Below are 13,719 nucleotides of genomic sequence, written 5' to 3' on the forward strand. Positions count from 1 at the left end.
AGAGCCAAGACAATAGTCTCACTGTTCAACACTGGACCCAGCCACTTTGCCACCATTATTAACACATTTCCAAATGTCCTTTTCAGAATTTTATACTACAAACTCCACCAACGGCCATCATGCACTTGGCTCTGTGCTTTTGGTGTTTTTCTCTGAGGACCTGGAGAGCACAAAAGCTTCTTTTACTGCCCGTTGTTGAGGTGACAGCTTTAGAGACTGAGAAGGGAGGAACAACATGGGCGGAGTGTTTGAAACACACAGAACTGCAGCAGCTGTGTTTAAAGGGACTCCTGGAAACAGCTGTGTGTGGAGCATTAGTGAATATGCATCTTTTCAAGTATTTTGGCACAACTAAAGCAATAACACTGCCTCACTAACAAGCATGCTCTTTATAAATACACCTTCAATACATGGCCAGAGCACACAAGGTTTATAACAGTAACCACTTACGTAAAAAAAAAAAAGTGCTTTGATTATGCTTATAATAATGCAGGGTTCATTAAAGGCCCTTGCCGTTATACTTTAAAAGGTACAATGTGGAGTTTTTGACCACTAGCAGTGCTATGGAATAACATTTTCATGGGAATGTTCCTGTTTTGATTGTACAAAGTACAAGACACAGTCCTGTTTTCACACTGAATTTAAACAAAAATTTGTCTGCTTGCACCAATCCCTAAAACAAATTAGCAGTTGATAAGACTATCACAAACCATGCACACAGTGAAACTTGTGGAGCTTCTGGAGCTGCAAACTGCAAACCGTCATGAAGGCCAATGTCATTACCGCAAGCTCTAGTCTGGAAGTGAAGTAGAACTTTTCTCATTTTGAACTTGACTTTTTGTATTTTCTCTGTGTCGTCTCCCTAAAACAAAAGATGTCATCGGAACACCTGCATTGGAGGGGCAACGCGACTTCCCTTGAGCTGGACGGTTGTGTGAATTAAACAGATCTCATAGATTTCTTTCTATAGGGGCACATTTTATCTGTCGCCAACTGTCGCTGCTGTAGACCACACCTTCCCTGCCGCGCTGTGCACTCAGTGACCAGGTGTCCCTGGCAAGTCCTAAAGGTCCCGACTCTGCCCCGTTGAGGAGGGTTGTTTGCACTTTTTCATACATAGCTGCAGTGTGTGGGCTTCTTGCCAGCGCCTCGCCCATGTTCCACACACTACAGAGAGGACGCTTTTTTATGGTTTCTCCCCAGTCAGCTGTAAAGCAGGAGGCCGGGGGCTGCTCTGGATTAGCCATGCTCCATTCAGGAAGCTCCCAAGAGGACGCCATAACAGTCTGCTGTGGAGACCCCCACCTTCACTAAACTCTCCTACACTACCATCTAACTCCCTTTCTCTGCTTGCATCATTAAATCTCATCACCCTCATCTCCAAGTGAGCTTGAACTCATTGTTCTTCTCAACACACCCATGTAACCCATGACTGTAAAAAGGCAAAAGAGAGAGGCGAGTAATCCCAGTCCTCCATCTGCCCTAACTCAGGGGCTTACAGGCCTTACTGGGGGCCCAGAAGTGTGCTCACTGAACACCCTTGCTATTTACGATCTGCCTTGGAGTACAATCGCTCTCGGGCAGCCTTCGCAGCCCTCTAAAGTGGGCTGTGCCCAATCCCAATGTAGCCTGACTCTTTGAGGTAATCTACTGCCATTTTGCAATAATGTTCAAGATGCAATTTATACAAAAACAGCCCTTATGTCATGGCATGTTTTATGCCTCCATATGGTTGCTATGGTTCCTTTTATTTTTTTCAATCCCAAGTATCTGTTTCTTGAGCCCTGCTTATGTTTCCAAAGTAAAAGACTTTTCAGCCTCTTAAAATGTGCTTTGAATTAGCTTTTTATATTTCTTGATATTTATGATTTGTGCCACTCCTTGTATTGTCTCTTTTGATAAATATTTCAAACAACATCAAGGGATAATCTTGCTTTGATTCATCTGCCAACAAGCAACAAGAGAATCATTTTCAAGGCCCTTGTGAAGCCTTTGGTATTTGGCCAAAAGTTGCTGCTTTGCTTATGTGGTAGATCAAAATCCAATCCATTTCAGTTACCAAGTTATGATTATGATATTCTCTCACTGACCAAATGTCACAACATTTGGAGATCCAATAACACCAGTTCATTTAATCTTCCAACTGAGTTTTTTTAAATGTCTTGGAATTTTCTCCTCATCTACTATATAAAACCAGCACTGTTTATCCATACCTGTTTATCTGTACAGAAATACATTTCCAGGCTTATCCAGCAACTAGTCCACATCTTTCTTTCTATCTCTGACTCACCCAGGGCGACATCTGGCCATGAGTGCACAGTCCAGCCAGCATGTGAAGGGTTACAGCTGCAATCGTTTTCCCTGGCTTGGCCTGGGCCCAGAGGCTTAATAAAGGGAATTAATGGAGTGCACTATCTGTCAGATTCCTAAACACAGCTGGAGCGGATGTCCATCGTCCCCAAGCTGCCCAAAAAACTTACTATCCTACTTCAACAACATACCCATTACCCCCTGAGTGCTGACTCTGTGAAAGAGCCCCAGCTGATTGTGAAAGCTGTTTATGTATCATCACTGACTGTAATTACACAATGTGGGATAACAAACAGGGAGAAAAGGGAAGCGCGGATGGGGAGCTGCTGTGCGTTTGTTGCCATGGAGTGAACGTTTTGGTTACGGGGACAGCTGCCGTGATGGCATACAGGGATACAAGTGAGCTGTGTAAATACAGCCAAACTAATAATACATGCTGTGTACTCACAAGCATGTGTCTGGCTTTGCACCACTTAACACAAATGCCCCCGGCAAGGACAATGCAGTATGAAATTCACACACACACACACACACACCCACTCAAGTCAGTTCAAGACTTCACATTTGATTAGACACTCTTGACATGCAAAAAAGAACTGAAAAGTGTGTTTAATGTTTGACTTTAAAGTCAGGTAACATGAGTAGCCTAATGCCAAATGTTGAGAGGGTTTAATGGAATACTTTCATCAAAAATTCTACACTGGGACGGGCTTTTAAGCGTATTTTCTCTTGGGAAGGCAATTAATTTTTACAATTTCATGATAGTTGAGGGAGTCAGACTTTTTGGCAGAGTTCCATTCAAACTGCAGCCCTAAATGAATGGGTTTGTGCCAGCAGGAAAAACAAACTTGAAACAGAAAGGGGGGTAGCAGGGTAAAAGGGGACAGTAACACAATCCCTAAAAACAGACTTTATCTGCTCCAACTATGTTTGACAGGGTTCGTTTGCAGAATCTCAGGGGATTCAAGATTTCAGAGGGCACTGGTAAATGGCAGTTGGTGTCAGAAATCATTCAACAAGAGTTTATCTATATCCAACTGACTGCCACACTATGTATTGTACAGGCATTTGCTAAGTGTTCAGGCAGTAGGGTATGGATGTCTATGTATGAGAAAATGCACACTGGCGGGGCTCCAAAAGCAACACAGAGGGTTCAGAATTCAACCAAACATGTTCCCCAACCTCCCGAGGCCATCCAACTCACAAACTGGGTCAAGGTTTATCCAGGTTCAGGTGCAATTTTGTGGGGTCACCAGAGATCACGTTGAGTAACTTAACAGAGACACAGAAGAAGGTTTTTTAGAGTCCAGGTGTGACTTCACCAGTATTGCGTTAATGGTCGTCTGTCAGGTCAAAGAGACTCAAGGAAAGCTGCGGAAATATGGGAATCTAGGATGACTGTGTACGCTTCTCAACTGTCACACGTCCTGAGGTGGACCGACTTCAGCTGACAGTGCGACACTGTGAGTGTCAGACGGCTTTCTGAGAGAGACCTGTGGTTCTGTTTTCTAGAATACATGTCAACTGGGGGAATCTTGTTTAGAACAGATAAATGTGCTTAAAAGGGAATATAGTTTTTCACTTTCTTGGCAGGATGTAAAGCTTCCACTAGAATGCACATAGCTTAGCTTAGCACAAAGACTGAAATAGGGAGGACAGCTAGCCTGGCTCTGCTCAAGGGTAAAAAAAAACTCAGCTAACCTCATCTAACCACCTCTAAAGCTCACAAATTAACAAGTTATATCATGTTTGCTGAAACCGTACAAAACCGGAAGTGTAAAAATGACAAAAACGGAAGTTTAAAAATCAACAAATAACACAGGGATTATGTGCGGGACTATTTCTTGACAGGAAGGAGCGACTGGAGTCTTGTTGTCACTGTGAAATTGCCAGGCAACCAGCAGAGACTCCATTGTAACTGAATCTGCTGGAAAATTACCAAGTAACAAACATATAGCGATGTAGATACAGAGATTAAAGCCCTCACAATGATTAACAGCTTCCTGCTGCTGACTTTAAACGTTCTTTGGCTTGGTCCATAGTGTTCTTGACAAACTGGAATGAAAAATACGTGGTCACACTGAATCAACCTGATCTCAAAAGGTGTGGGGCAAATTAGCCTCAAAGTAGAAATTTGGGGGATGGTAGTTTGACCCCTGGAACTGACAGGAGGGCATACTCCAGCTGTGAGCTGGGACTGTAGGATGGCTGTTACTGTATGAGCATGGATACCTGGGCCCCACCAGACTGAGAGCTTTTCAGCAACACATGCAACCAAAAACTGCTTAAGCGATGCTCCACTGCAGCTGGCCCTTTACTCTTATTCTTGAGCAATGTGCAAACTATCAAGACAAATTTTGGTTATAGTACTCTGTGTAAATTATCCAGGGAAGTAAGTTCGCGCTGAGGACAACTGGGACAAATGCTGACAAACGGTTTCTATCATGATCTCACGATCTCACAACACTTCCCAAGAGCTGCTTTTCAACAAAATATACAAGATGTTGTTGCTTGAAAACCATAATGGATGTAAATAAAGCAGGGCTAGGCATATAAGTGATATCAACATTAATAAGAACATTATCTTATTCATTTTTATGTTGTAATATTTTTCTTATTTGTGTCCATTGCAACAAACTGTGTTTCACAACTATGCACTCCATCAGACAAATATCTTCACATGTTACAACAGAAACTACTAAGACTTATTGCACGATATTATCAAAAGCCAGTTAACAATTATATTTAATTATCACCCAGCCCCACTGTTGAGATTTGACGGTGAATATGCTTTCTCAAGAGCAGCTGAAACATACTGATAAGATACTCAAATTATACATAAGAATTGAAATGATCATTCTCTATATGATGTACGCGGTGCTATGATCCCTTCGGCTGTTAATAATGAGTGAGACAGCTGAATGCACGTAAGACTGCCGGCCTGAATATTAGTTTCATCTGAGTGCCATAGTCATTTGTCTCTAAGGCATTGCTTAGCACATCGCATTAACATCACATAACAGCAAAGCTGCCAAACAATCATGCTGTTCTGCAGGGAAAAAATAGTCAGGAGAGGACAGGAGTTTTTACTGGAACAGACAAGTCACAACAGGACAATGAACCTCTTGACTTGTGAGACCGCATAAAACATTCACACATTAAGAGTTATGATTTCTCTGATCTTTCTGATAAAAAATAAAAGAAATTGCACTTGAGTTAATCCTTCCCCTCTACTCTTCAAATTACTACTCAGTGGGTGAGCATCTCTACGCAGCAACACTTGCTTATGTTTTTTTCTGTTTTGTGACTTTTCACACATCTAAAAATATCAGCAAAATAAATATGCTATATATATATATATATATTTCTGCCAAGCTAATTAAGTTATATTTATAGCTGTGGTTTTAAAATCAGTTCCAAAAGTAAGGCAAACAGTGGGAGTTCATTAGATTTAAGCAGCAGAATGAGTGCAGTGTTATCACAAATGGCTGCTTTGTGCACCATGAAAAATGAGCTTTTTCTTCGACAGCCTCGAGGGAGGAGGCCAGTGACCTTCACAATTTCCCCCCAAAACAGCGGCCGCTACACGGAGGGGGCAACCATGGGGGGCTATGAAGGGAGACGCCGGTGCTCGTGAGCACAGGGGGTCTGAGTCTACCCAAGCAGACCACAAGGAAACCCTTCATGAAACCACCCTCCCCTCTCTTATTTACACGTACAAACACATACACACAAGCACATGCATGCAGATGCACCCGCACGCACACACACACACACACACACACGCACAAACAAACTCACACACTCACACAATGGATGCCTATGCGGTACTTACTGTAATCTATAAACTGTAGTTCCATAGCCACTAATTAAAGAAAAATGTATGACATAAAATATGTGCTTGTGTCAAGTTACATTAATTCAATCAGGAGTCTGTAAATTCTTTCCTCCCTCAGTTTTCACTACAGTACATGCAAAGCTGTTTCAAACTTCCCACAATGTTTGTTTGTTCAGCTCCAAAAGGCTTTCCCTGCTGGAAAGAGCAGCGCTACGCTGATGTTTACTGTAACCATATTCCATTTCAAACGCATGTAGCTTTCTGCAGTCAATGCTCTAGTGTGGCTGACCTTCTTGATCTCATCTCCAAACAAAACTGCACAAACTTACTGTCTACAGTGTCACAAACTCTAACGCCTGTAAGAGCTGCATTAACATCTGACATTAAAAACAATGTTTGCCAATGCAGGCTCAGTCCGTTAGAGTGAGTGTGGGAAACACTTAATGTAGAAAAATGTATTTAGAAATACCATTTCCTGAGGCGCGAGTCATCGTAGTTACACACTGACAATAAAGTAAATATGATGAATGAATGAAAAGACTACGTTTCCTGTGTACTGTTCAAATTAAAAATGGTTTGATGATGATGATGTGTGTCTTACCTAGATGATATCACCAATCTCTTCCATTTGGTCTGTCTTGTAATTTTTGTGGCCACCCTTTACAGAGCTAACAGTGTACAAGAATTGCATGGGTACAACAAATGCTAAAAATTTGAATTACATTCCACAGCTCAACCTTGACCTGAGAATGTGTTGCTGCCCTGTGTCACTCCTACCGTGTCAGTGAGACTGGCCTGTTTGACTGGCGGCTGGTCACGGCCCATCAGGCCTGGAGACAGCTGCTCCCTCGGGGCCCTGCTCTCCTCCAGCTCACTCACCTCAGAGCTCTCACCTGAGATTAGGTAGCAAATCATGCATACAAAAGTGTCAGTTTTACCACATGATAACTGATATCTAGCAAGGCAGATTTATTGTCTGTACTGGTTGTCTTCAAAGCGTTTCTCTGTGCGTTTCAATTAAAGCTCTCTCCCCTACCAGGCGGCTGCTCAGCCAGGTTGCGGGTGATGATCTGGCGGATACGGGTGGAGACAGGCATTGGCACTGTGAAACCAGACTCCTGTCCATCACCTCGAACTGTCAGAGTCCTCTCTCCTGAGCTGCCATCAGATTGAAGCAGGGACTCCTCCAACTTCTAGAATCACACCAATCACCACAGCACATCGTTTGGCTGAGCATAAAAGGCCCATCTCATTAAAGTTAGACTATGAAGACAGCAGTGTATGAAGAAGTACTCTCAGGTAAGTAAAAGTGCTTACTCAAAAGTAACCATATTCATTACACAGAATGGTCTCTGGAGGTTTATACATTATATATGAGACATATATAGGACATTTCCATCTATAACAATGCATCATATCAGATATCTTTTGTATGAAAATGTTTAATCTGTGGAGTGACTGCAACTGTCAGATAAGTATAGTAGTAGTAGTAGTAGTTTTGTATAAGTACCTAAAAATGCATTTAAGCACAGAACTGGAGAAAAAAAGAACAAAGTGGAGAGAGAACAAAATGCACCAAAATCCTAACTTGTCCATTCAAGGTTATTTATTCAGTAAGCACTATTTAATCACTTTACTACAGTGTTCATATTGGAGTCCAGAAGGTGAGCCTGAGTGCTCAAAAAGAGCTGGTGTGGACAAATGTACATCCGGTCACAGGTAATGATTTCTAGAAAGTTTTGCTTTCAACAGTGGTGAAAATTAACTGACTACATTTTCTCAGGGAGCCAGCATGTACAATAGGTAATCAAAGCAGCAATTCATAAATGTTTTATTATTTGCAATTCCCAGTTTGTCAGTGTCAACAGCAAAATAAAATGTTAAAAATAATAGTTATGTTACCAACCTGAATCACAGCCTCCAGTCTAGGTGAGTGTGCACCTTCCTCCCGTGGAGAACTCATTGCAAAGCTTTAACAATCAAATGTTAGCTGGTAACGTTAGCGTTAGCTTGCTATAGGCTAATATACCTCAAGATAGAAGACGTTAAATGTTAAATGGCTCAAACATACGCAAACCTAACACATCAGTGCAACTGTGTCATGAGATATAAAGAAAAGCACTACTGAACTGACACCTGCGTAAAGGAAAGGCTTGAGAGATGGAAAAATCACTGACAGAACTTTTTAGACAAGAAAGTTCAAGAGCTACTGCAAGCAAGCAGCACCTTTCTAATCCCCAGTCGACGTTGCCAAGGTGACCACGCGCTTCCGGGCCAATTGCCATAGAGATAGAATGCTGGCTTGGGTGTTTCCATGGCACGACAGACGCCACGAGCCAAGCGGAACCAAGCCACTGGATTCCCGGTGGGTTAATGATCAAGACACTGAAGGCAAAGTGCACAGTGTTTTCCCAATAAAGAATTATCCTACTTCTGGTTGAACATTTTTCAGGGAACACATTTTATCCATAATTAGAGCATTTTCAGTTCAAAAGCCTTAATATACAACCAAAAAATATATATAAATAAAAATAAATAAATAATGAACACAGGAGCCCACAAACTGTTTCTACAAAGATTTACTGATTCACAAGCACGATTCAATAACACAAAAAGGAATTCTGATCTCAAACACATGATACAAAGTATAAATAAATACGAGCTGAGCAGCCAAGCTGGCCCTAAAAAAACCGAGAATACCTGAGGATCACGTAACACACTATTCTAGGGCACAATGACATCCTGTGATTAACATTCCACTTGTTCTGCAACATATGACAGGAGCATGTTTTTGTGAACTCTCTGACCCCTGAGTTTAGTCCCGTCAGGACAGAATGCCATCATGTTGAATCGGTGGGGAAAAGCTCAGGCCACTGTGACGGGTCTAGGAAGATGGTGGAGACCCCACTGTAGAACCAAAGTCTCGGCAGGAAGCCCTCCACCTCCCAGGTGTTGGACGCTCGGTTGTACACCTCCACTTCAACCCCGTAGTCCCCCTCCATACCTTTCCAATGGCCTCCGGTGACAAACAACTTCCCATCCAGCGTCACCAGGCCGCCATTCTCATGGAGCATGTGCAGAAGCTGGACCTGATGAGAGGGAAAAGTGATCAAATATCAAACTGTCAAGTATAAAACTGATCCTTTTAATTGGTATTTATACAACTGAGTGCATTATTTTGATTGTTGTCAGCACTGATTCCTAAACTCACCTTCTGCCACATGTTTGCCTCTGGATCGTAAGAGTAGACTTTCTTAGTGTTGTCAGCCACCAGATATATAATTCCATCCACACAGACAGAACGAGGAGAGGACAAGTACTTAGGGATGAAGGGCGAACATATGCTGATCCAGCCATCTGTAAAAAAAAAAAAAAAAAAAGCAGAAAGAAGATTTAACAGAGTAAAGGATATCCATCATGCTTGGGTTCATCATTTTAATCAACAACTTTATAATGTCTGAACACAATAAATCAGATGACACTGTTAATTGAATCCTTTAACTGCACGTTTGGTTGAAAAAAGCAATTCACAAACAGTATACAGGGATATAGGGAACAGTATATGGGGAACTACAGTATTAAGTTTTTACATTTCACTACAGAAATTGTAAAATGAAGTTATAGGTGTATGGTTTAGTTATAGGTATAGCAAGTAAAAAGTGATTACAAAGAACTGAGGAAAATAAGCTCCTCCGACTCAGGAGCAATTTCTAGTTATTGTTGAAGAAATCTTCTTGACTGAAGAACTAACACATACTGTATTTTAAGACCACAAAAAGCGCAGCTGGAAGAAACAGAGCTACAAATGAATCCACCAATAGGCCCGCATGAATTATGACAATTTTGTGATGTATTATCTTTATCATTTAATGCTGCAAATTTGAAAATAACAAACGAATAGTTATTATCCCTTCAGCAGTAACTCGGTGCTCCGAGCATCCTTACCTATAACAGGGTTGTAGCACTGCATGGCCAAAGCATTGTACTTCACAGCGCACGAGCCAATCACATAGAGCTTCCCATGACACGCTGTAGCGGTGAAGTTGGTCACGTATTTTAAAGCGGGGCATGTCAAGGCCCAGGTGTCGTTGTAAGGGTCGTAATGCTCAACCTCAACTCGGTCTGATGTTGTACCTAAAGAGGGGAGATAAAAGTAGAAAGAGTGATAAATGAATCACGTTTTCATAAACAAATACTTGACTTTAAAGGAAGTGGCGGTGCAATCACACATGTAAAATGCTGCCTGGATTTTAGAGCCTGGTCATATTTGAGTCTATTCACCCACAAAGAAGAAATAAATTCTTACAAAGTATCACAGCAGAGGTGAGCCATTAAGAGCAGATGGGTTTCTAGAGTTTATCAAAGTTTTCCAGTGCGCTGCAGGTTTAAGGCACCACAAGCTGTACTGTATTTATTTTCTTACCTCCGATGACGTAAATCTCCCCGTTGAGCGTTGCCGACGTGTGGTTAGTCCGAGGCCGAAGCATAGGTGCCACAGTAACCCACCTCCCTTCTCTTGTGATGTACTTCCAGGTCTCTGTGGTCGACCAGGTGTTGGTATTCAAACCTCGCGAGCCCCCTGTCAGAAAGACAAGGGCACGCTGTCAAAAGTCTGACAATGTTTTGCATTCCCCGTAAAAAAATAAAAAAATAAAAAGATTTTTACAAAAAAAAACGATGAGTTCTGCTCAAAACCATTTATCATCGCTCCTTTGTTGCTTGTCAGAAAAGGCTTGCTCGCACTTGACCCACCTGTGACATACACATCATTGTTCAAGGAGACCATGGAGTAACCCCACTTGTTTGGGTTGGGGAAATTAGGGAGCTCATGCCACTGCTCTGCAGAGAAAAAGAAAAAGGGAGTTAATGTTTGAGCGTCATGCAGAGAGTGCAGCAAACTACATAGAAGCTTTCACAAATACAGTGCAGATGACCGATGTGTGGCTGGGAAATGAGGCAAAGACGCACTGATGTCCTTTGAGGACCATTTAAGTGAAAACAAGTCACAGTTAGGATATTACTTGCTGGCCTGAAACAGCCAGGAAATGCAACTTTTCTTGCACAACCTTCAACATTGTGGCCAGAGATGTTGTGTCTCAACATAAAACCATAAAACCATGAGATGCAACCATCTTTTTCCTTAATGTCCTACGTGATAAACATGGACAAGGATGCCTTCTTCCAGCTCAATAAAACGCTCATTTGAACTGAGAGGATGATCCAGTTTTGTCACATCCAAACCACATTCCTGCAGAGCTGTTTTTCTGTCAGCACCAAATTTAATGACCTACAACACATCTGCCAAACTGTTTTGTGGAATCAGACAGGCACTTCCCAACAATCTTCTGTTGTAAAACGAACTGTGAACTTAAACAAATTTGAAATTGTGATCGGGGGGAGAAAGAATATTTTTACTTGTCTTTATGTTGTAGAATGCACAGTTCCTGGGCAGCAGTCTTTGCAGTCTTGGGTCTCTGTCTTCATCTTCATCTGAGTCATCTGAGTCATCTGAGTCATCCAGCGAACGACCTCCCATTACAAACAGCACCTCTTGCAGATTTGGTTGTGGACTCTGAGAGTTGACTCTGTCCAAATATTCTGGTGCCAAATTCATTTTCTAAAAAAAAAAGAAAAAAAAAAAAGTCAAAGTCATGATTGTTTTTGGAAATCTATTCGCACTGAGCAAACAAAGATAAGAGCGAAAAGAAGGAGAAACTCACTAACCTCCCTGTGAATTTTTTCCACAGCCTCTCTGCAGCTGGGAGAGGCCTGCACCAGAGTGTCCTTCAGCAGGGTGTCAGCCAGGTAGTCCAGGCTGAGTAGAGAGAGACGGGACAAGGTGAGGAGTTCAGGGAGGTGGCAGAGCCGAGACTCCTTGTGGTGACTAACCCATTTCAGGATGGCCTCTACACGGGTGCATTCTGCCCGGATTTGTAGTCCTTCGTCCGACAGGCAGGAAACCAGTCTGTCTTTTCCTGACAGCAGAAACTCCTCCCCTTGCTGCACAGCCTCAAAGTTCTCCAACAGGAAAGCCCACGCTTTGGCCACCACCTCAGGGCAACCGTGGATCTCCCCAAACTCCAGGATTCCCAGGCAGTTGGTTGCGTCGATCTGATGCTGGAGGTACCGGCTGCAAACGGTTCTCACTGTCTGGAACTGCAGCTGGCTGGAGGTGCAGATCAACCCTTCCACATTGCTCTGGTTAATGGTTAGTTTTCCTGTGTAAGCAAAGTCCAGCAAGTAGCTTAGGATGTCAGGGTCGACATCATGAAGCTCCACTCGAGCGGCTATGCTCTCCACAAAGTCGCCCGAGAACATGCAGCGGAAATACATGCTGCAGAGTGCCAGCACGCCACGGTGACAGGGGAAGTCCCGACCGCCTGCGCTCAGCGTCACGTCAACCAGTTTGGGGTGAGAGCAGAGTGAACGCAAGCCCTCCAGGATGCTCTGAGGATGGGAGGACAGGCAGAAGTCCAGGTCATCTACATTACGCACCATGGTCAACTGTTGTTCAAAATACAGGTTAAATCTTCTTTCAGCAGGGAGGGTCAAAACGAGGTTCAGAGCTTACCTGCAAGTGGAGAAAAACAAATCAATATGCAGGAGAAACAATTATAAAAACCTTTTAAAACAATGTTTAAGACGAGAGAACATCAATAACTTTCTGCCAAAGCGGTCCTGATAACAGCATAATCTATTTGAAAGACAGTTTTGATTTTCCTGCATCGCACAGAGATGCTGGAAGATTTATTACTTCCACAAAAGTGTTTTATAATACATTATTTATCTATCTAATAGTAAAATTAGTTAAGTTAAGTTTAGTTAATTAATAGTATAATAAAGTGTATTTTTCTTTACTATGGAACAAATTAAAAACCCTAAGAAATACAGAGAACCAGTGAGAAGTTTTGAACTTAAACTTGCTCGTCAGTGACCTTTCTGATTCACTCTCCCTTATCAAACAACAAAAATATAAAAGGTGTCATGTAAAAAAAAAGCTCCTTGGCTTCTAAGTGTGGCAGCACTGTGCTGTTAAAAGGACTAGAAAGTACTTTTGGCTCAGGTTTAATACGATATGCTGTAACAGTATGACTCGAATCTCCTCCAAAGCCAACAATAAATTACATTTCCTGTCATCAAATACTGTGAAAGTAAGTAAAAAAAAACAAAAAACAACAACAACAATTAAAAACTCACCACAGAAGAGGAGAATGGAAATAATGGCTCATCCTTCCAGTAAAAAAGCTGTTTGTAGCTGAGCAGCTGGTTAGATCAACATGGAGTGGGCAGCATGGCGGAAGGATTTTGCCAAGTCACTGGGATGGACTGCCTGTCTTTCCCTCAGTTATTTTTAGGACTGACTGACGCTGTGTTGAAATCAGAGTCCAAACAACATGCATGGGACCCACAGCTGCTGTTACAGGCACATATTTAGCATTTTCTAACTGTCCCTGGACGCTAGCGAAGGAGATAAACGACAAGGCACCGATGATTTTGAATGTTACAACTGATTAACAATACAGACATGACGGTATGTAGTGCTGTTCATCACATGGGGTTAAGATACTGTA

At 42.2% G+C, this 13,719-nt stretch overlaps 2 protein-coding genes across 3 annotated transcripts in view; both read right to left on the reverse strand.

Moving 5' to 3' along the window:
- The window catches only part of crocc2 (ciliary rootlet coiled-coil, rootletin family member 2), a 31,251-nt gene extending 22,677 nt beyond the window's left edge, over positions 1–8,574 (reverse strand). For both annotated transcript variants that reach the window (XM_056378043.1, XM_056378041.1), the window contains exons 1-3: positions 8,055–8,574; positions 7,185–7,341; positions 6,926–7,041 (exon numbers count right to left, since the gene is read on the reverse strand). In XM_056378043.1, the coding sequence (XP_056234018.1) occupies positions 6,926–7,041; positions 7,185–7,341; positions 8,055–8,111 (330 nt within the window). In that variant the 5' untranslated portion in view covers positions 8,112–8,574. The remainder of the gene's footprint in view (positions 1–6,925; positions 7,042–7,184; positions 7,342–8,054) is intronic.
- A 135-nt stretch (positions 8,575–8,709) lies between these two features.
- On the reverse strand, positions 8,710–13,693 carry klhl30 (kelch-like family member 30). The gene is made up of 8 exons (XM_056378046.1): positions 13,346–13,693; positions 11,873–12,719; positions 11,564–11,765; positions 10,901–10,987; positions 10,572–10,727; positions 10,094–10,282; positions 9,360–9,505; positions 8,710–9,237 (listed from the first exon to the last, which is right to left on the reverse strand). The coding sequence occupies exons 2-8, from the start codon at positions 12,644–12,646 to the stop codon at positions 8,989–8,991; spliced, it is 1,803 nt and encodes a 600-aa protein (XP_056234021.1). The 5' UTR covers positions 12,647–12,719; positions 13,346–13,693; the 3' UTR covers positions 8,710–8,988.
- Positions 13,694–13,719: the final 26 nt, after the last annotated feature.

The sequence above is a fragment of the Seriola aureovittata genome, chromosome 6, assembly GCF_021018895.1.
Source record: "Seriola aureovittata isolate HTS-2021-v1 ecotype China chromosome 6, ASM2101889v1, whole genome shotgun sequence".
NCBI classification, from domain to species: domain Eukaryota; kingdom Metazoa; phylum Chordata; class Actinopteri; order Carangiformes; family Carangidae; genus Seriola; species Seriola aureovittata.